The 23,984-nt window shown below is 34.4% G+C and overlaps 1 protein-coding gene across 3 annotated transcripts in view; it reads left to right on the top strand.

Annotated features, from left to right (window-relative positions):
* The window catches only part of NCAM2 (neural cell adhesion molecule 2), a 545,360-nt gene that overhangs the window by 418,019 nt on the left and 103,357 nt on the right, over window positions 1-23,984 (top strand). For all 3 annotated transcript variants that reach the window (XM_037742419.1, XM_017539495.2, XM_037742422.1), the window contains exons 11-12: window positions 2,780-2,876; window positions 14,918-15,091. In XM_037742419.1, the coding sequence (XP_037598347.1) occupies window positions 2,780-2,876; window positions 14,918-15,091 (271 nt within the window). The remainder of the gene's footprint in view (window positions 1-2,779; window positions 2,877-14,917; window positions 15,092-23,984) is intronic.

The following is a 23,984-nucleotide window of genomic DNA, read 5'->3' as shown; positions in this document are numbered from 1 at the left end:
AAAAAAAAAAAAAAAAAAAAAAAAAAAAAAAAAAAAAAAAAAAAAAAAAAAAAAAAAAAAAAAAAAGAAAATATGGTGCCGATAGATTGCTTAATGCAGAATCGCCACAAACTTTCAATTTGAAAAAAAAAAATGCACTATCTTTCAAGCATGATAAAGTAAAACACAATAAAACAGGTATGCCTGTATTTATGAAGATACAGTTATATCAGTAGATGTTTCCAGTACTTTCTGAATTAATATTTTCAATGCTTTGCACATTTTAAACATTTAAATATTTTTACTTTCTGATCTTTATAATATAACCTTGTTATATTATCTTATATTTTCATAAAACTATATAACATTTTGTTGTGCTGCATTTAAGTGTAAAACCACTATTGGACAATTTTATACTGCCTTCCTAGAATACATTAAATCAGCTTCAGGGTACATGATTAGGCCAGATTATATCCAGAGCTCTGTGTGTGTGTGTGTGTGTGTGTGTGTGTGTGTGTGTTGTTTAATCTATGCCATGAGAGCTGTTTTCTTTGTTTATTAAGCATACAGCACGGTAAAAGGATTGCTTATTTAACATGGACTTTTATCTGTTGATAGCTGAACTCTCAGAAACAAAAACAACAAAAATGAATTGAGCTTTTAAGAAATTGTTCCAATGAAAATGGCTCTATTTAAATTATTAATCTTAAGGAGCTGTGCAATAATTACATCTCTTTGTTGTGGCTATCCTTTCTCGTTATTGTATTGATTCAGTAAACACATTCTTCTCTGTTGAATTTACAAATAACTTTTTCATATGCCTGTAGAATCAGATATTTTGTTAAATCTTTTCATTAGAATAATTATTTTAGAGTTAAATTAGCCTTGCTTATTAAAAGCTACACATGAGAAAAATGAACATTTGAATCACTTTGCAGTAATTATATAAGAGCTGTTAAAAATTCTAAGTTTTAATCCTATGATCTGTCTCTAGATGGACAGCTGACTGAAAATGAATGACACAGCTTTTCTGTACTCTTTCAGAATTATCATCTTCAATGGACCTCAAAATTGCACTCTTAGTTAATAGCCTCCCATTACCACAAAATCATTTTTCCCTCTTTTGGGATAGAGTTGAAATTAACAGCAACTCTTGTAAGCATATTCTTTCTTAATAATAGTTACTGAGATTGAAAATTATATCTATTACTACCATCAAATCTCTTATCTAAATTAATAGTTCAGAATTTCTGTACATTAGAATTACAGGGTTTGTGTCAGTGTTCACCAATAGAATCCCCGAAGGTTAACTTAATTATGGATTTTAAATGTGTAAGGATAGAGGTCAGCTATTTTCTACCTAGAGTGAAAAAGAATGATAGGAACTGAATAGAAATGGAGGCAAGATACTGTTATTAGATAGCAAGAAAAGTGCCTGTCTATGAGGATTGTTGCCCAAGAACAACATTTTCTTGCACAATACGTTCCTGGAAAGATTTCGTTAAGAATGTTCTTTTTGCTTGGGGTTGTCTTGGCTATATGGGCTCTTTTTTGGTTCCATATGAAATTTAAAGTAGTTTTTTTCTAACCCTGTGAAGAAAGTCAATGATAGCTTGATGGGGATAGCAGTGAATGTATAAATTACTTTGGGCAGTATGGCCATTTTCATTATATTGATTCTTCCTATCTGTAAGCATGGAATGCTTTTCCATTTGTTTGTGTCCTCTCTTATTGCCTTGATCAGTGGTTTGTAGCTCTTCTTGAAGAGGTTCTTCATATCTCTTGTAAGTTGTATTCATAGGTATTTTATTCTCTTTGTAGCAATTGTGAGTGGGAGTTCACTAATGATTTGGCTCTGTCTATTATTGTTATATAGGAATGCTTGTGATTTTTGCACATTGATTTTGTATCTACTGTGACTTTGCTGATGTTGCTTATGAGCTTCAGAAGATTTTGGGCTGAGACATTGGAGTTTCCTAAATATATAGTCATGTCATTTGCAAACAGAGACAATTTGACTTCCTCTCGTCCTACTTGAATACCCTTTATTTATTTTTCTTGCCTGATCGCCCTGGCCAGAACTTCCAATACTATGTTGAATAGGAATGGTGAGAGAGGGCTTCCTTGTCTTGTGCCTGTTTTCAGGGGGAACGCTTCCAGCTTTTGCCCATTCAGTTCGATATTCGCTGTGGGTTTGTCATAAATAGCACTTATTATTTTGAGATGTTTGTATTATATGTTCAATAAACTCAAAAAAGGGAGATAAATAGAACATATTTGGAGTCTTTCTTGAACTTTAAACTGATCTGAGGCCAAAACATAGAAAACGGTCAACAATGCTTTTATTACAGGCTTCCTATTTTCAAGTATAGACTTACATTGATTGCAAACTATATATATATATGTGTGTGTGTGTGTGTCTGTGTGTTTGTATGTGTATATAGATGTGAGTATATATACATATATATATTTCAAGCTGTGTACTAGCTGAGCTTTACATATATGTAGATCTAATGGTTTTGCTATGTAATAGACACATCAAAGTGGTGCCATTTGTTTATGTAATGAATTAATAGATAAATCCTGATTTGCCTAGCCCTATGGATATTATAGGTTCATGGATACATCATGAAAGGATTTATATTTTTAGTAATGCTTACTTAATAAAGAAAATTAAAAATATATGGTAAGGAGTTGTGGGGTAAGAAATTAAACATGTGAAAGTAGTAGGCATACTAGGGTTTATATTAAAACTTCTGTGATATTTTAGAATTGTAATTTGTTATTGTTATTATTTCAGATTGCACCTACATCTGACAATGACTTTGGACGCTATAATTGCACAGCCACTAATCGTATAGGAACAAGATTTCAGGAATATATTCTTGCTTTGGCTGGTAAGCATAGCACAATAATTTTTGAGTTCTCACACAATATTTCTGAAAGCAAATGAAAATTTAAGTTGATAATGTAGTCTCACTTATATTTGGGAGCTAAAACAATGGATCTCTTGGAGGTATTAGGTAGACCTTGGTTACCAGAGACTTGGAAGTGTATTGGGAAGGAGGGTATAAAGAGAGGTTACTCACGGAGCACAAAGCTACAGTTGATCACAAAGAATAAAATATACTGTTCAGTAGTACATTAGGGCTATAACAGTTAACAATAAGTTATTGTATATTTCAAAATAGAAGAATAGATTTGGAATGTTTCCAATGCAAAGAAATGACAAATGTGTGAACGTACAGACATGCCAGTTACTCAGATTTGATCATTACATATTGTAAGCTTATATCAGATTGTCACTTGTCCCCATAAATATGTAAAAAAAATTTTCATTCGTAAAATTATTTTCAAAACGTTGAACTTCAGCATGTCTGTAACAAAAATATGAACTTCTAAAAAGTGGCTATAATGTTATTTTAAATGTTAGAAGAGAATATCTTTTACATTTTTATAAGTAACAAACCACATTTAAAACTTGAAACCATTGTATCTGCTGTATAAAGAGCTCTTAGAATGTATTTGCTCATCAGGATTGACTTCAAACGCTGATTCTAATCCCTCCAATGTTAAAAGTTAGATATTTGTGAAAGAAATTGGGAATGTATGTTTTAACCAAGGACAAGTGTGCACGTGTGTGCCCACACACGTGCACACAGCAGAAAATCTAGAAATAAACTATTTCAATTTCAAAAAAAAATCAAATTGTATTTCAAGTAAAGACAGAATCCTGCCAAAAAATTTAAAAATCAAAACACCCTGAGAGAAAATGAACTATAATTAATTTATTTTAAATGTTTAGACTTGAAAGTACAAATAGCTGTCTTAATTCTGAAGGAAAATAGAATGTTACATAAATTTGTTGAAAATATTTTATATTGTATATACATAATATATAAGCTAGAATATTTGAAAATACTTTATATTGTATATGTACAATATTAATTCTATAGCCTAAAGATATGGAAATAATAACATATAGAGTAAAAAAATTCATACAAACCAGAAATCCAGATATTATTTATTTACTTATTTATAAAATTTCACATTATGTTTTGTAAGACTGATTAGGAATCCTAAAATACATTTTAAAAAATAGTTTATATAGTTCACATGGAAAAATGTGATTTACAGTCTTCTAAGACTTGGTAATGTCAGAAAATTATTGTAATATTATATTTTAACAGACTAAAAAGCTTCTGTGAAGAAATTTTAAAACCTTTTTAGGTAGAAAATTTATCTGTAACTTTAATTTTATATTAAGTTCAGAAAGATGTTCATTTTTACTTCTATGTAGATATATTATAAATATTAATGCCATTAATCATAAAGGCCACAAAGGGAAATGTTTAAGCTAATAATGTCAAATTATTGTGTAACTTAGGGAACCTATTCTCCAATTCAAGTTTTACTGAATTGATAGAGAAGGAAGAAAAGAGATTACATTGAAGGAATTGACAAAATAAGGCAGGGAGAGAAAAAATCAAGATAAGAGTGAGTTTAGAAATATGGAGACACTGTTTTACAAGCAAATTAAATTATAAGAAAAGAAGTATGCTAAGTCTTACCAAAATGCATTGATAATAAATTGAAGAATCAACTGTAGTAATAAGAAGCATTCACTACTCCAATTAATTTAAGCCTTAGTAAATTATGGAACCTTTCTTTAATATATATTTTTATAAATATTTAAATATATGACAAATATACATATATAAATATTAATATTTATCCAATATTATATATTGCCTTTTTATGAACAATGTGTTTTTCTATCACAATTTTTAGGGGGTGTATTAATATTCAGTATTTAAAATATTATGTTGATTAGGATTAAATAATTCCATGAAATTCACAGGTAGTACTTAATGTGCATGTACCTTCATCTTCACGATACTTACTACAATATTGTTCATTGACAAATATATTTAATTCTTGTCCTTCTAATGAATGTATTAAATTAGTGAGTTTTCTTCTGTCCAACCTTAACAAAAATTAATTTTTTTTCATTTAAGCTGAGTTAGAAAATATTGGAAAGCTTTTTAATACTTTCCTGAAATTCCCCTAATATTACAAGTTTTGTATAATTTCAGGCTAAGAATTTGTTTTAGAAAAAGTGAGATTCAATTGAGATTGTAATGAAGATATAAAAATGATTCAGACACTCAGCCTTAGATGGGAAACATACATTTAAACATCACCATTTGTATATAATATTTATTTCATGGGACTTCTATTTAATACTAATATTTGGTAGAAAACTTACTCTGTCCTGTAGAGTCCAAACACTGAAAGTGTACTGGGATTTTAAATAAGATATAAGAGAAATATTATATAAAAAATACATAAATATTTTCAAATATATGCAGATATCACATTTCAATATTTCATTGGCCTTTTGGCATATGGTACTCTACAGTGTAACAGAATACCTTACTTCCAAAGGGAATAAATTAAGAGCCAAAAGTTAGTGTGAAAATTTTGTACACATTTAGTAGTATTATAGGAAAAATTTACTTTTTCAGCATTCAAAAATCTTTCTTTCCTTTTTTCCTCCCATTTGTCCTTCCTTCTTCCTTCCTTACATTTTGCCTTTTTAATGATTAAGCCCTATATCGGAACAAGGTAGGCACCTGTGTGGGAGTAAGGTATAGTGCAGAAGCCTGGCACGGGGGTGTCAAAGCCTGAGCAGAGTGAATGGAGCGGAGAGAGTGTTGTGAGTGTTGCACCGGTCCAATGTTGAGTGTTGGGATCCAGGCAGGGTAAAAAGAGCACACATATGCCAAGACAGAAACAGCAACCCAATAGGCTATTAGAGGCCATTCACTTAAGGGAAATAACTCAAAAAGAGAAATTCAAATAGCCATGTTCTCACTTGTAAGTGAGAGCCAAACAATGTGTACCCATGTGGAAAAATAGACACTGGAGACTCCAAAAGGTGGGAGGCTTAGAGAGAAAGGAAGGTTGAAACGTTACTTGTTGGGTTACAATCTTCAGTATTCTGGAGATGGATACACTAAAAATGCAAACTTTACCAGTTCATAATATGCGCTTGTAACAAAATCCCCTAAATCTATAAAAATAAAATAAAAATAAAACAGTTTTTAAATGGAAATAAAATAAGTATATGTGTTTGGTTTAAGTCAGTTAACACAAAGCAAGGCCTTTCCATTAAACCCTGACTTCTTATTCATGAGCAAGAGTTGATGCAGTCTTCTTTTACCTATCTCCTCTGTTTTTAGAAAATTGGGAAAGAAGTAATCTTTCCATGTTGTTATAGAAATATAAATCATTTCACATATGTGCTTGATAATTTTGTTTTCGTAACTTTTAATCAAAATGTTAACTAGAAATATTAGAGAGATACATATATATTTTAATAATTCACCATAAGTTGGTTTTTAAAATGTACCTCCTAGATGACGATCCTGCTTCCTAGTAGGAAACATTCTCTGTTTGGATTGAACTATGTATCGTGGATCAAATTAAGGGAAAAATAAAACTATATAATCAAATTTTTATTTAGCATATAAGGCTAAATAAAAGTTTGATTATATAGTTTTATTTTTCCCTTACGATTTTCTACTTCCAAAAGATGATTATCTGACAAGGCATTCTGTATATTTGGATGCATATTGATTATTTCTTTTCTTGAAAGATCATTACCTACATTTTAAATATTATCAAGTGATTCCATTTATATATTTTTAATTTTTTAATTCATTTCACCATTGTGATATTTAAGTTTTGACTGTTAACCATTTTACATTAAAGCTTAATCCCAAATAAAATAATCCCACTTTTGCTTCATGAATGGATGCATCTTTCTGATAAAGTCACCTTCTCCTGGGGAATTTTGTGGGAGGGACTTGGCTGTAAGCTCTCATCAGGGAATATGTGCAGACCCTGGGGAATGACAGCCTCAGCCCTCTTAGAGTTTGTGTGAAGTCATTCCAAGATTTACCTGATAACAGTACTGTAACAACCAACTGAGTTAATTCATTCATACACCCAGCACTTGGCAAGTACTCAACAAGTATTAGGTGAGTATTATTATGGCCAAACTACAGTTCATATTGGTCACTTTTCTTTTGGGTAGAAGTCAGTATCTTGATGCCTCTTTAGTTATTATATGTAAATCTAGACATCATGGACCAAGGCTTAGTAAAATGAGAAAATGGCCTTACTTATTCTAAACATTACATTTCTATTAAATCATATAAATTTCATTTTATTTTTACCATTTTTTTTCATTTAGGAGCTTGTCCCACCAATTTTTTACACAAACTGCTATTAAGGGAGACCTCTGATACTGGGCTTCACAATTGATTTTTTAACCTCAGTTCAGTACTCTATACTTACCCCTACTAAATCTCATCTTGTCAGTTTTGACTCATTTTTTAACCTTCTGAAACCCTGTCAAATTCAGTATTTTAGCTCATTTTTCAGGATTGATTTAAGGCACAAGGACAGTATCATGAAACACTCATCTGTAGTTTCACCACAGTCAGGATAAGCCTGAATAAGTAATCCTTGAGAACAGAGATCTTCTAACAGGTTAAACTGGATCAATTGAACAGAATTCTAAAGATATGGAATTATGGCCGATCTACTGGACTGTGTACCTATATTATATCTTAGCCAGACTCTTGCTTCATAACACTTGAAAGCATATTGAAATTAGTTCATTTGATATCACGCTTTCTTCACCTAAATATAATGCTAGGTAAAGTCTGGAAAAGTCTACATCTTGATTTTTTTTTTTCAGAACTGATTAATCAAACAGTGATATTCTGAAACTATTCAAAACATAATATTGATTTTCTCATTCTCATATTGCTATGAAAAAGAGGGAAATCAGGATAACTTGACATTATTTTTAGAGACTCCATGCTTGTATCAATTCCTACTCATTTTTTAATTCACTCACTCAAAAAATACAGTGAATTTCTAGTAGGTGCCAGACACTGTTCTCTAACTTGGTAATCTGAAGTTAAAAAATATATGGCATCTGGTCTTTTACCTAAGTTAGAGTTCAAAAGATAAGGTTGCTATAGAAGTGCAAATCAAAAGTTTGAGGGAAAAAAATGAATTCTGATTAGAGTTCTTGGAAAAGGTGTTAAATGAGTTCTTCAACAGGCGTCCACTTTTGAATTGAGTCTGAAAGAGTGAGTAGAAACAGGTCCAGAGAAGCAAGGGAAAGACTCAAATAATCATCAGGGTAACACTTGTACAAAGGCACTGTGCTCTTAAAGGAGGGAGACTGTTAATGAGGAAGGCATTTAATGGAAGACTGGAAGCGTATATAGTGTTAGGAGACCAGTGATAAGTAATGAGAATAGATAAGTAGAGAAAAATTAAATTGTAGATCTTAAAAACATTCATCATGTTTACATTCTGCCTGGTATGCAACGAGGGAAATTTGGAGATTTTTAGTCATAAAGCAACATGATTCATATACCTTGGAAAATTATCTTGGTATTGTTCTAGAGGCAGATTTCACCATAGCATAAAATGTAACACAACTGCCAATTTCCAAATTTGTCCAAATATCTAAAATATATAAATTTAAAATCAAACATGTTAAAGTCATGTTCACTATTCAAATCTGTTTTCTGGCCCATAGTAGATTTAAATTGAATGTTTGAAGGGGTCATTGTGTTGTATTTTATTTGCTTATGAGCCGCTGTTGAAATGCCCAGTACTAAAACATAAGTGAATCTAGGTGTCCATGACTTGTGAGAAGATTGAAGACATACTCATATTTGGAAGAAATAATTTCCATTGACACCTTGGGAGTGAATTGACACTTCTGTGGCGAATATTAGAGGTAGAAATTGGAAAATCAAGGTCAGATCTCCAGACTACTTCAGTTTAATCCATAGACTTAAAAACATACAAACAACAACAACAAAATTATTCAGGGAGATAGTGAATCTACTTTGAAGGATAAATGTAAATATAATTGGTCAATTACTGTGAAAAAATCTAAATAATAATTTGGATTTGACAGTTGGAAAACACTAGGTGAGAAGTGAAATGAGAAGGAATTCACAGCATTTCAGATGTGTTGCAGGTTTTCTATAATACTAGATTAAGCTGGCAATTTTTCTTGCTCTGTTCTGGATGCTATAGCAAAATATATTAGACTCTGTATTAGCAACATAGATCTATTACTCTCAGTTCTAGAGGCTGGGAAATTCAAGATAGAGGCACCATCATATTTGTTTTTTGGTGGGTGGTCCAAAAACCAAATTGTTTTGTTATAGATGGTGCCCTCTGTGTGTCTTTACATGGTGAAAGGGCAAACATTTCATTCAGTCTCTTATGAGGGCACTAATTTTATTCATGATAGTGAAGGCCTCATGACTTAACACATCCCATAAGACTCCCACCTCTTAATAATATATTTAACATAAAATTTGGAGGGAAACCAACATTCAAACAGCAGCACAACTGAAACAAAAAAAAATGTTTATAAAACCTTATAGATTTAAGGTAGCCACTCAAAAACAGACGTAGATAGAACCTATCTCAGCATAGAATCCCTGAGGTTCAAGCAATTCTGGTGATACTGCAGTTAACAGTGTTACTGCATCTAGTAAATTCAGTTACTTATGTTACAATTCTTTTAGTATTTGAGACTTTTACCAGACAGAGATTGATGAAGAAATCAAGCAGAAAATGATTTGTTAGAGAAAAAATGATTATAAAATCATTGGATTTTATAATCCAATGATTTTATAAAATCATTGGAAAGGCAGAGAAAAGAGAAGACCAAAGACAGCCACCAATATTCCACCTTCGATGTCACAAAATACCATAAGCATGCTCCGCATGCCAAGTCTGCAATGACTAACTAGAGGTCAGGAAGCCTTGCTGCCAAGTTACTCCTCCGCTGATAATCACAGCCACACCTCCCCAAACCTGGTTGAATAGACTGGAGTGGAGAGTTGGGTTGCTAACCTCATTTTTATCTGCAGAACCTGTTGACCATGTGCACCTCCTGAGAAAAGTGGGGCTGACATTCATACCCCTCTGTCATTCTAAACTACATACACATGACTTTCATCCTAAGTTCACTATATGAAACTTAGAACCAGAGCAGCAATTTCTTATGATAAACAAGAGTGTCTTAAATGATAGAATTTGATTCTGTCTGTTAATAGAAAATATCTAGGAGAGGGTTTTCAACACTACTCTGGAATAATATTCATGCTAGCACTTTTAAAGAGAGTTTACAAAAATCAAACTCTTCGGATTCCTGGGAATAAGTTTAGCAACATCGCAGCTTCATATGTGGAAAAAGAGCACAGTTTATGTCTATGAACCATGCATGCTAGGAGACCAAATTCTCAGAAATAAATATGTTGGGCCTGAAATTAGTAATAACCTATTAAAACACAGTAATAAGGAACAAAAGTAGAGTATGTTTCCTGAGAAGACAGTATTTAAGGGATCTTTATAATTCACAGTAATAAGACTGAGAAGAAAGACTAAATTTCCAAAGAAGAAGAAAAGGGAAGGAAAGAGCTATCTGATAAAGAAAACTTTGGAGAATACAAAAGGAAAAGTCATGTCGTTTAGAGATAGAAGATTTAGTCTTGGAAAATGAGAAGATAGGCTTCCATTATCAGTTAATCAAGAGGTAATAGCTCTTCAAGATACTGATTACATTGCAGCATTACTCACAATAGCCAAGATAGCCACAATATAAAGATGTACTGCATGTTGTCACTTATATATGGAATTCTAAAACATTGAAACTCATAGAAACAGAGAGCAGAATGGTGATTGCCAGGGGCTAGAGAATGGGAGAAATGGTAAGAGGTTGGACAAACAGTAAAAAGTTTCAGTTAAGCAAGATGAATAACTTCTGGAGGTTTGATATGCTGAAGTTCATTCAGTGACTCTAGAGTTTGTACCTGTCTGACTCCTAGATCATGCCACCATTTCCTTGCCATTACACACATCAAAAAATTCTGAGCTGAACTTCGATGTTGGATCCATTGCCTAACATTTGACTAAAATATTGACATATGTCAATGGATACAAAAGTATGTAATAGAAGGAGGATGGTGATCAGGGAGGGATAGCCAAATTGCAATGACTGACATTTGCTAACAGTTTTAATATATTCTAGAGTCTAGGTGCTCAACATTACTTAATATTTCCAACAACATTACCAGGGATGCTATTCTAATATCCATTTGAGAGAGAAAACTACTGCAATGTGAAAAGATTAAGTGACTTGTACAAGGCTTTATTTGACCAAACTGGCAAGGCCAGGGCCTGAATCCATAAACTCTCATGACATATCCAGTCTCATAATCCAACACTAGTAGAGGTGAAGAGAAAGGGGGATTAAACAAATGTTTGCACAATTGCTTCTCCATTCATTCATTCATTCATTCATTCACTAAGTGGTGAGTGGTATTTATCAATTTTGGCAATAAAAGATGTTAGGAAATAGTTTAGAAAAACGTGGTAACAATGAAGGGATAACAGTGTGTGAAACTGAACTTCCATTGGCCTCAGTTGAAATACTGAGCTGTGTCTGAAAGTCCTTAAAATAGACCCGGATCTTTGCATTAGATAATCCAGGATCCTGAGTATGAGACTGAAAAAACTGAGACTAATGTTGTAAAGAAAATGAAGCTCTTGAATACCATTCCCAGGGAAGTGATGTGATCACAGTGGTTCTTTACAAAGATTGATTTTGCATTTCGATACCATGTGCATTGATGTTTTTGTTGGACTCCAATAGAAAAGGAAGCCAAGACCCACTAATGGCATTACAGATACAGTCAGATAGGGCCAGAGCCGGGGAAGTAACAGAGGAAATGGGAAGGAAGAAATAGATACAAGGATTATAATGCAGGAATTATTATAATAGTGTTCTCACTTATTGTGTTGTTGATAGATAGTAATCAAGGGTGAAGGCAATTACAGAACAATCAGAAATTGAGGAGAAGAATTAGAGATGTTGATTCTAGGCACTTCTGACAGTATTCACTTGGACATGTTCTCATCCACCAAAGCAGCTGTGATTACAGCTAATTTTTGTGTTTTTGTATAAACAGTGGTTCACCATGTTGACCAGGCAGGTCTGAAACTCCTGACCTCAAGTAATGTTTGTATATTATTTTTAAATACTGTAATACTTAATTCATCAAATGTTTTCTGAGAACTTAGTATATTCCAGTCACTTTGCTCAATGTTACATGTATCTATGTGTATGCATATATAAATAGAATGTGTGAATGTGTGTTTGCAAAATGTTTTGTCTCTTTCCTCAGGAAACTTATAATTTAGTAGTCAGTTGACAGTTGGACGTATAAAACCAAAATGTAAAGCAATATTTAGAAAGAGAATTAAAGTCATAGGCATGCTTTTGCTTTGAGCAAAATAATAGAAATAATAGGCCAGAGGAAATATTATAAATAAAAGGGTAGAGTGAGTGCCAGCAGATCTGAAATTGGACTATACAGCTAGAAGAGGTTAGTCACTGGCCTATGTTTTGATGACGGTGTCTTTGTGCTGGAAAAAAAAAGGGCTCTTCTTTCTCTGCAGGTGCACCATGACAGGGTGGACAGCTTGGTGAATGGTGCAACCTCTGCAGTCAGATTAAAAACAAACAATCATGTTTATGCCATATATTCAAATATGGGATCCCAAGACAGTAATATCTCCCTCTCATCTCCCAGAGTATACTACCTTCACTTTTGACACATATCCCCCAACTGGAGTGTAACTCCTCTGACATCCAGCTTAGACCCATTGGACTTTAGAGAGTGAGCCACTCAGCACAGATTGATGAATTTATGGTTTTTTAAAAGGATCTATGTGCATTTGTTTGCCTTTCTCCTGTACTTTGGACAAAACCTACAAATAAATTTTGGATCAAACCTGCAGCTGAAAAGACATGCAGATTAACCTGAAAATTAAGGAAACATGAAAATTATAAGAATATGTGAAAGCTTAAAAACATTATTTAGATATCTTAAAATTTATATTTTCAGATATGATTGTAGTAGTTCTAAGACTTTTGTATGCATCAGCATTCTACATGTGTTTCTGAACCTTAGCGTTGTAATGTAATGTAATTCATGCACTCTCTAAACAATTTACAGTTATTAATTAGAGTTGCAATATACACTGTGGCATTTATTTACAGTATTCACATATAAAAGGCCATAAAGCTGTCCTCCTGGCTCTTGCTCAGTACCATTTATAAGGCATATTATTATGTGACTTACAGTGACCTTTTTTAATTCTAGCTAATAAAATACATTTGAATTTGACTGCCATTTGGGATTTTTGTTTTTATTTTTATTTGTATTTATTTAGTTTTGAGATAGAGTCTAGCTCTATTGCCCAGGCTGGAGTGCAGTGGCGTGATCTCTACTCACTGCAACCTCTGCCTCCAGGGTTCAAGTGATTCTCCTGCCTCACCAACCAAAGCAGCTGTAATTACAGCTAATTTTTGTGTTTTTGCATAAACAGGGGCTTACCATGTTGACCAGGCTGGTCTCAAACTCCTGACCTCAAGTAATCTAGCCACCTTAGCCTCTCAGAGTGCTGGGATTCCGGGATTCCAGGTGTAATCCACCATGCCCAACCCCAGTTTAAGATTTTATATAAATGCTTGATTGATATGCCAATTGAAATTCACATGTACTGCCTATTTGTCAGTCAAATTATTTATATCTAATTAGCCCATTCTCACACTTCTATGAAAAAATATCTGAGGCTGGATAACTTATAAAAGACAGAAATTTAATTGACTCATAGTTCTGCAATCCTGGGAGGCCTCAGGACACTTATAATTATGGCAAAAGGCAAAGGAGAAGCAGGCACCTTCTTCAGAGGGAGGCAGGCCAGAGTGAGTGCCAGCAGGGGAAATGCCAGACTTTTATAAAACCATCAGATCTAGTGAGAGTCATTCATTATCCCTAGCATAGTGTGGGGAAGCTGCCCCCATGATTCAGTTACCTCCATCTCGTTCCACCCTTGACACACAGAGAATATAGGGATGAAAATTCAAGGTCAGATTTTGGTGGGGACGCAGAGCCAAACCATATCTCTCTGAAAAAATTTATATTAATTTTTAATTTTTTTTCCAAAGTTTATTTCCAATGTGACATGGACAAAAGAGGAAGAGATTGATAGAGAAATTAATGTTAATGTGTCTCTAAATTTTGATGTTCCTGGAGTAGAGTTTTCAGTTATATCCTCATTGGGATTATTTTTCCTAATACTGCCTTCTTGAAATAATGTAAGTAATGGGTAGATTAAAATAACACACACAAGAAGGATTTTATAGCTATTTTGAAAACATAGGAATAGTATTTCAATATCTCAACTAAACTTTTAATTTAATTGGATAATATATAAATGAAATTCGATCAAATATTTTACAGTCTTATTTAGTACATAATACTGACATTTTTCTTGAAACTTAGCTACAATTTAGTAACATAATTGTGCTGAATGCAAAGAATATACATTTCGTATTTTCACGAGACATTATTTATGGTGATGGTTGAATAATTGATTTATGTATTCTAACATTTTAACTACCCTCTTTATCTCTGTTTTATTTTTTTCACTCAAACACACATGACATTGGTTTCCTGCACCTAAATAAAATGTTTATGTTGTGTAGAAAAAGCAGAAGTAACATATTCCCTCAATTATTGAAATGTGGTTTTGTTTCGCCGTCCACTTTCTGTGGTAATAAAAATTGACTTGTGTGTACTTTCTTGTAATTTCAAGAGAACTTTCAGGTGTTTATGTAAGTTCTGTAACTCAAACATATTAAGTGATACAGGTAGTAATTTTCCTTAGTTCCTAGTTCTCATAACACCATATCCTTAATAATGGCCATTCCCATTCCCTTGGTTATGTTTTCTTTATAATTGTTTGTCCATAGATGTGCCATCCAGTCCCTATGGAGTGAAGATTGTAGAGCTGTCTCAGACCACAGCCAAGGTTTCTTTCAACAAACCAGACTCCCATGGAGGTGTGCCTATTCATCACTATCAAGTGGATGTCAAAGAAGTGGCATCAGAAATCTGGAAAATAGTACGCTCTCATGGAGTTCAAAGTGAGTCAATAATTTCAAAATGAGTTGATTAATTCAAACTGCTCTTCAATATACCTGTATGATTAGCTTTTTCGATTTCCTCCAGCATTTTATTTTCTTTTAATAAAGTGGTGTTGGGATGATATTTCCTGCACCCTATTCTTCTTGATAATAATTCTAATACAGAGGGAGTAGTTTCCATCTTCAGTAAAAATGAAAGAGCTTAGTAGAATCAGCAGAGCTCAATTCTGAGGAAAAGAGTTACTTTAAAAAAATTCTTTGGTGGAAAGGCAATTACTCACAAACTGGATATGATGGATGGATTTTGTGAAATGTGTGTTCATGTTTCATTTATTAATATTTCTCTCAAAAGTAGGTGTGAAAATGAAACTGCAAAATGTAGGTGTCTTGTATACTCACAAAGCCATCTACAAAAATCTATGTGATTTTATATATTTATACTTACTTTTTGTATTTTTATATTTTTATTCACTTTTACATTTCTATTAAAAAATTAAAATAATTCACAGAGTTTCTTTTCACTTATGTAAAATGTCATCATCTTGTGAAAATGTAGTTTGTTTTCTCATTAGGAAGAGACAAAACTAAAGCAGGAAATAATATGAAATTACCAATCTTAGACTCTGTTGTTTAAGACACAGAACCATATTGAGTGTTCCAAAAGTGTAGCATAAAATGGTTAGGAAATTAATGCTCTTTTGGTCTGTTCTATAAGGAACCTACCTTGACCCTAACACGTATGTAGGGTTCAGTAAAATGCAAGAGCCTTCCTGAGAAGGGAACAGGGAACCAATCCTGGTGAACATAGAGAGAAAGCAAATGAAATCATCCTGGTCTCATCTGTGTTGACACCTACTGTTTCAGTTTTCACTGAGAGTAATATGGGTTTTGGATAGAAGTATCAGAAACATTAATCAGTCAATTATCATGTACCATACGCTTCAAATAATGTCCTCAAACTGATAAGTTCATATTATTTCATTGGTGAAATACTTGGATTATATTATCTGTGAAGGTTATGTGGTTCAGGAGAGATTTTTAAAGTCAGTGCCCAAAAATCAATGAGTAAGTGGGACTAAGGACTATAGTTTTTTAAAAATTTTATTAACCTGGATGCTGGAATATTGTGCTACTTAATTTGTTTTGTTTTGTTTTATTAAAAGTGAGAAAAAGAAAAGGAGGATGCTAGGTGAAAAACAGAAAGAGAAAATTCATTATTTCTTAAACTGTATAAAACTCAGTGTTTGTGCTCAAGGCAACCATGCAGAAAATTAATATTAAGTCTGAATTTTATAGAAATTGAACACAGCACAAAAGTGCTGCCCCACCCTAGTCCTGCCAAACCCAAGAAAAGGTTAATAGACTCTCTCTGGACTTCTTACAAAGCTGCAGCAGCATGGAGAATTTATAGTGACCTTGATCTGGCCAAGTTGATCAAGGTAAAAATCCTGACATTGTACCTCACGTATCCATCTGTCAGAGGCAGATTACTATGCTTATAAAACTGAAACATAATAACAAAGCACATTTGTTACTTTAAAATGAGAAATACTGTCACAGAAATTAGAACATTCAGAGTCTATGTAAGTATGTATTTTACCTGTTGGTATATTATTTAGGATACAAAATGAGAGTCAGAAACTTGTTTGATGAACCTAGAATATGAACTAGGGAAATTGCATAAATATAATTTTTTTTTGAAGTGTAGAATTTTTTTTTCCTGTGTCCCAAGCTGGAGTGCGGTGGTGCAATCTCGGCTCACTTCAACCTCCACCTCCTGAGCTCAAGTGATTCTCTTGCCTCAGCCTCCTGAGTAGCAGGCACCCGCCACCATGCCTGGCAAATTTTTGTATTTTTAGTAGAGACAGGGTTTCACTATAATGTCCAGGCTGGTCTGGAACTCCTGACCTTGCAATCTGCCAGCCTTGGCCTCCCAAAGTGCTGGGATTACAGGAATGAGCAACCATGTCTGGCCTGAATAGAATGTTTAATAGCCTCAGACTGGGACAGTTTAAAGCTTGCCAATAAGAATAAAATACTCTAAAGTCTTGTGACTAGAGATTTGTCACAGTGATTTGAGGAAAATAATTGCATTAGTACTTTTTTTTTCTGTTTCCATTATTAACTCATCTTCCATAGGAATGTGAATTAGTACCTTAAAATCAAGTTACCATGATGTAGTCAAACCGTTGTATGATCTCTACTCGGTGTAGTATAGACATGAATTTTAAATTTTACTACTACTTTATGCCCTTCTTTTTTATTCTCCCTTTCAGTTATTTAATAATATATTTGGCAGACACTGTAGATATATTTTCATCTTCAAGTAATAGAAAAAAGCAGTTCAGCATTGGTGGTATAGTGGTGAGCATAGCTGCTTTCCAGAATAAACAGTCAGCCCTGCACAATTTAAAACTTATAATAATGTTTAATTTCACATTCATTACCTCTGACCTCCATGAACAATAGACCTCAACCCGGGGAGCTTAATGGTGTCATGAAATACATCTCTTGGGAAGGTGAAAGAGATCTAATACCTCTTACGGTTCTGGTGCTGTAGAAATCATTGGGCTGTCACTGTCACCTGCCCTCTGTGGGATGGGCATCTAAGTACCTGCCCCTTGGGGATGTGTGACTGGAGTGCAAGCACACTAGAAGGCTTTTAGGAGGCAGAATATTCTTCATGGGATGCTATTTAGCTTGAGCTCTTTAGACACTTCCTCGCCCTTTACTTCAGCAGGATTTCTTTTAAGTGTGACTGTCATTCACTAACTTTATGCAATATACACTAGACCAAGAGAGATGTTCCACATTCTCACTTAGCTAAGACGTAAGAAACTGCATTACTTCACAGCTGATCTCTTTCTCGAGTTTTCTTTTTCCCCATTTCAAAGAGACATAGTAGATGAATCCTCTATAAAAACAGAAATCCAAATTGAGATGCAAATATCAGATCTCTCTTCTCATCTCTTGTGCCAAAAAATTCAGTGGGTTGTGTTAACCTCTTGGGCTTACCTTCACTTATTGGAAGGAGAAACATCACTACAGGGTGGAAGACTTACTAGTTTCATCAACATTTTTTTTTTCTCCTTTTAGTTTTCTGCTTACAATTTGGGGAATGGGAAGGTCAGGGTGCATAGGAGTTGGCTCTCAAGGCTGGTGTTGCAAACCTAATTTAGCCTCTTCTTCTTTTAAGTTTGCAGGAGGTGCCTGACCTCTTCTCAAATGTTTACTATTTGATGTATTTTTTCTTCTCTCTATGAATTGTCTCAGTTGAAAATTCTAGCACTGCAGAAACATGCCCCCTCAACCTCCATATAGTTTCTTATTACTGTGCTGTTGCCTGTGTAATGTGATTTATTTATTGCTGCATTTACACTTTATATCTCAAATGATGATGTGATCTCATTTATATATACAATGATGTTTGGGGAAAATGAAGTTTTTAAGGATTTCTTAGTGTAGACTCCATATTTGTATAGCAGGAATGAATATAAATAATGACTAAAAGAACAACTTAAGTGCAGTGGGTAGCCAGGGAAAGAAGCTGACTAATTCCATAGGACCACTCCTAACATTGTAAGATATGTGTGTCTGGCACTTATTCTTTCTTTAAGATAGAGATGTACTATTTTGTAAAGATATTCATAAGAATAACAAATGATTTTTGCATATAGATACATGAAATATGTTATAAATAAGCATAGTTATATATACTATAAATTGGCAGCACTGATTTGATTATTGAAACGTAGCATAGTTTTGACATAAACAGTCTATTTTAATCAAACTTATTTTCATTGTGTTCCTGTGATTTCAGTGAATCACTATATCCTTTGAAGTAACATTTCAATCTTACTCATATTTTCCCATCTGACCGACTTAGGTCCTTTTAACACTGCCCAGAATTATTCTATTATTCTTTTAACCACCTATAGCATGCTTTCACAATCACTCCTGAAAGTGCTCTAACAGGAAAATTCCCTCTTCCCCCAGAATGAATGACTGCCGAGTGACACCGTGTGTGTGTGTGTGTGTGTGTGTGTGTGTGTGTGTGTGTGTGTGTGTTTCCTTTCCTGAGATGGAGTCTCCCTCTGTTGCCAGGCTAGAGTGCAATAGCAGTCTCTGCTCACTGCAACCTTCCACTCCTGGGTTCAAGCAATTCTCCTGCCTCAACCTTCCGAGTAGCTGGGATTACAGGCACACACCACCAAGCCCAGCTAATTTTTGTATTTTTAGTAGACACAGGGTTTCACCATGTTGGCCATGCTGGTCTCGATCTCTTGACCTCATGAACTGCCCACCTTGGCCTCTGAAATTGCTGGGATTATGTCACCTAGCACCTGACCAGAGGCAACTTTCAAACAGAAGCTAAGGTTCTGTAGAACTCATTGGGCTGTCACTGTCACCTGCCCTCTGTGGGATGGGCATCTAAGTACCTGCCCCTTGCGGATGTGTGGCTGGAATGCAAGCACACTAGAAGGCTTTTAGGAGGCAGAATATTCTTCATGGGTTGCTGTTTAGCTTGAGCTCTTAGACACCTCCTCACCCTTTACTTCAGCAGGATTTCTTTTATTACCACTGCGCCTGGCCAGAAGCAACTTTCAAATAGAAACTAAGGTTCAAAGTGTTTATGAGAGATTAACACATTTTTGGAAACAGTGAAGATGAAGCAGAAGTCAGCAAATGGAGTGAGCTACAGTTCAGGCTCCAGTGGCATGCTGGGAGTTGTCTTTGTTGTCGTTGTTGTTGTTTTTGTTGTTTTTTAAGGTACACAACTCTGCCCTGCATATAACATTACCTTGATCAAGAAACCAGGAGACTTCACTGTAATTCTTCCACTGGGCCATGCCAGAAATTTCACACATTTCTTCCAACCTCTATTGTGTTGAGAAACATCAGGCTCACCACATCAATTACGTGAGCAATTTATACCATGTGAGCAATCAGTGGTTATGAATTTTTAAAGAAGTATTTATCTAATCCCCCACCAAAACTCTGTGTGTGTGTGTGTGTGTGTGTGTGTGTGTGTGTGTGTGTATGTTTCAAGCACACCCTTTTGTTTCCTTTCAAGGATATTAAGGGTTCTGATTTTATGCGAGGATCCCCACTTCATCTACTGATTTTGAATCTTTTTTTATCCCACTGAAGCCATTCAAAACCAATCTTCTATATCAAAGACCCATGCATAACCTCTGAGAATCTGAGTACCAGGGAGATATTCAACAAAACTGCCACAGTGTATGGAAAAAACAGTTATATGGCTGTTCTTATAGCTTCTGGTCTCTCCATACAATTCATTTTTGATGTTTCAGAGTTTGTCTTCCTTTTCTGTGAGATAATCAGTGGATTTGAAAATATTTTTGAAAATGATATGCCATAATTTCTATGTATAATTTGAAGGCTTGTTTTTCTGGCTATCTAGGAGAACATACTGTTGAAAATCAGAATGCATATTTAAAACACACACACACACACACACACACACACACATTTGAATACTAAGGAAAAGCTTGTTTATGCCTTTGTTTTATAAATCATAGGTTATGTTAATCATATATCTTTAAGAGATCTGTGTAAGCACTACTATACTCATTGTATTTGAAGCATTTGTTAGAAGATAGATTTAGGTTTATCTCGGAAAATGTAGACACACATGGTCTCAAAATTTCAACTATCTTTTCCCTCTTAGCAGCTTTATTTATTTATTCTAATTCATAGGAATTTAGTTAATGTTTAGTTACTTTTCCTTCTTAGTAAATGTATATAATTTTTTATATCCTTATTGATGTATCTACTTCTAATTGCAGATATCACCACTGAAAAATAAATATCAGCTCTTGTTGGATTGCAGTGCTGTTTAGGAGGAAAATTTTAACATAAAAATTCTCCTGTTAGTAGATTCTAATCTTAAATAAATCATTAACAGATTCTTATTTATTTCAACTTCTCACTGTGCACCTGGTCCTAGATTTAAGGTACAAGGGAATCCAGGTCTGTTATTATATTCTTTTTCAAGGTTTAGCTGAAACCATACTAACTATCAACCAAGGATGTGACATGAAACTAATTTTCAAATTCAAAGAAATTGTGAGTAAATCAAATATCAACAACTCAAACTATTCGGTTATAGAATGTCTGTCAGTCTGACTCTTCGTTTTGAGTGAGAAATATGTATCACAGGTATAGCAAGACTTTTTGGTTAGAGAAGCTACAGGAGGTATTCGTTGACAAACCATATAACATTTTATGGGTTCCATACACTTCACTGGGCACTTAATGAAGAGAAAATACAAACCTTACAAACAGCCACACTTTGTTTCAGCTTTCTTAATAAAAATGACAATATCAATATGTTAAAGTATCAGCCCAGGAGCGGTGGCTCACACTTGTGATACCAGCATTTTGGGAAGCTACAGAAGGAGGATTGTTCGAAGCTCGGAGTTCAAGGTCAGTCTGGGCAACAATGCAAGACCCCATCTCTCTCTAAAAAATATATTTTTTAGTAGTTGGGTATGAAGGAATGGGCCAGTAATCTCAGCTACTCAGGAGGCTGAGGCAGAAGAAGCACTTGAGCCAAAGAGTTTAAGGCAGCAGAGAACCAGGACCGTGTCACTGCACTCCAACCTGGACAACACAGCAAGATACTGTCTTTAAAAAAATTAAAAATAAAAATAAATAAGTACCTTTAAGTGGAGCATCAAACAGTTCTCTCAAATAAGGTAATCTGTTTTAATTTTGTTTGGGGAAATATTTAGCCAACTAGAATCACAGAGAGAAGTCCTTTCAATCCCAATCAAAAGTATTGTGTTTCACTTTGTAAGACCCAAGGTTATAGTAGAATGTCTCTCTCTTCCTGAAAATAAGAGAGATATTTTTTCTTTGAAAATAATAGCATTTTCTAAATAAAACTTTCATTGGAAACTATTAATTTCTAAGTTTTTTGGTTTATTGGAAACTATTACTTTTATTGGAAACTATTAGTTCTTATCATTTTCAGAAATTGAAAAGTGAAATAACTGACTATAATTAGGAAATACTTCCACAGTTGTATTTTTTTAATTTTTTCAATGCGTAGTTCCACTAAACTTTCAATGTGTCTTTGCAGGTTATACTTGCAATATAATATTTAGTTTATAAACACTGTAATTAAGATTATGTACATGCTGTATTATTGTGTATAATTCCAAACTTTTTTCAGTTTTTTTTCTTCGACAGAGTTTCACTATTGTTCTGGAGTTCAGCACTGAACTCCGGATTAGCCCAGGCTGGAGTGCAGTGGTGCGATCTTGACTCACTGCAATCTCCGCCTCCCGGGTTCAAATGAGTCTCCTGCCTCAGCCTCCCTAGTAGCTGGGATTACAGGCATGTGCCACCACGATGAGCTAATTTTAGTTTCCTCCATGTTGGTCAGACTGATCTTGAACTCCTGACCTCAAGTGACCCACCCAACTTGTCCTCCCAAGTTGCGGAAATTACAGGCATGAGCCACCATGCCCGGCCTTGAGGTTTTAACTTTAGCAAAAGTTTACATTTTAATAAAAGTCTGGTGGAAAAAACAATACTTATGATAGAGGAAATCATTTTCAGTTTGGTAGAAATGTAGTGCTTTATTGTTATCAATATACATTTTTTTCCTGAAAGGATTTTGAAGTATACATTTTGATTTAAAAGATATACCTGTTCTTGATGGCTCAGTAAACTAATTTTGAATAAAGGCCTGAATTAAAATATAGTAAACTTTAGTAGATCCAATGCTGAAATCTTAGGCGCAAATAAGCAAAGTACCAGCAATAAATGTAGCCAGCATTCAAAAACGAATTATTCCTATTTCTTTAAATGACACATGTTGAAAAGGTTTTAAAATACCTATGGTACACATTGTCAACGAAAACGACTCTTGCATCCTAATAAACAGCTGGGGATGTATAAAATGTATTCATTTATTCAAATGTAGAACACGTGTATGTTCATTCATATACTGAGTCATTTGTTCAATTAGTGAAAAATAAGAGGCGGCTAATGAAACTTCCCAAATTTCCTAAAACAGATGAGCTGACTCATGGAGTATGTTTAACTCCTACCAGCCTAGTTGTGCGGCAGTGATGTTCTGCTTTAGTCACGGCTAAGGCTGTGAAAGAATGTCCCTTAATATCTGGCTCAACATACTTCAGTTAACTGCTGATGTAGAAATTCATGCTTACATATTCTAACAGTTTGAAGTTTTACATAACATATCATTAAAATAACATTTTACTTAAAAATAATTTGATTTTTATAGCTGAGTTCAAAGATGGTACCAAAAGTACTCAGACTCCCTTCACCCAGCCTCCCTTAATGATAACATACCATCATACACTTATCAAAACCAATGAATTATCATGGGTACATTAGTAATAAAAAAAACTACAGAGTTTATTATGAAATATCATTTTTAACAGTTTTCCTCTATTGTAGTTTTGTCCCATTGAAAATAAAAAGAGACTGGACACAGTGGCTCATGCCTGTAAACCCAGCACTTAGGGAGGCCAAAGTGGGCAGATTGCTTGAGCTCAGGAGTTCAGGATCTACCTGGGCAACAAACACAGTGAAACCTCACATTGACAAAAAGTACTAAAATTAGCTGGATGTGGTGGCATGTGCCTGCGGTCCCAGCTACTCGGAAGGCTGAGGTGGGAGGATCACCTGAACCCAGGAGGCAGAGGTTGCAGTCAGCTGAGATTGCGCCACTGCACTCCAGCCTGGGAAACAAGGGAGACCCTATCAAAAATAAGAAAAAAAGGGCCGGGCGCGGTGGCTCAAGCCTGTAATCCCAGCACTTTGGGAGGCCGAGGCGGGTGGATCACGAGGTCAAGAGATCGAGACCATCCTGGTCAACATGGTGAAACCCCGT

The sequence above is a fragment of the Cebus imitator genome, unplaced genomic scaffold, assembly GCF_001604975.1.
Source record: "Cebus imitator isolate Cc_AM_T3 unplaced genomic scaffold, Cebus_imitator-1.0 Scaffold7, whole genome shotgun sequence".
NCBI lineage: Eukaryota > Metazoa > Chordata > Mammalia > Primates > Cebidae > Cebus > Cebus imitator.
The sequence above is the reverse complement of the archived record's forward strand: the minus strand, read 5'-3'. Positions and strand labels throughout refer to the sequence as shown.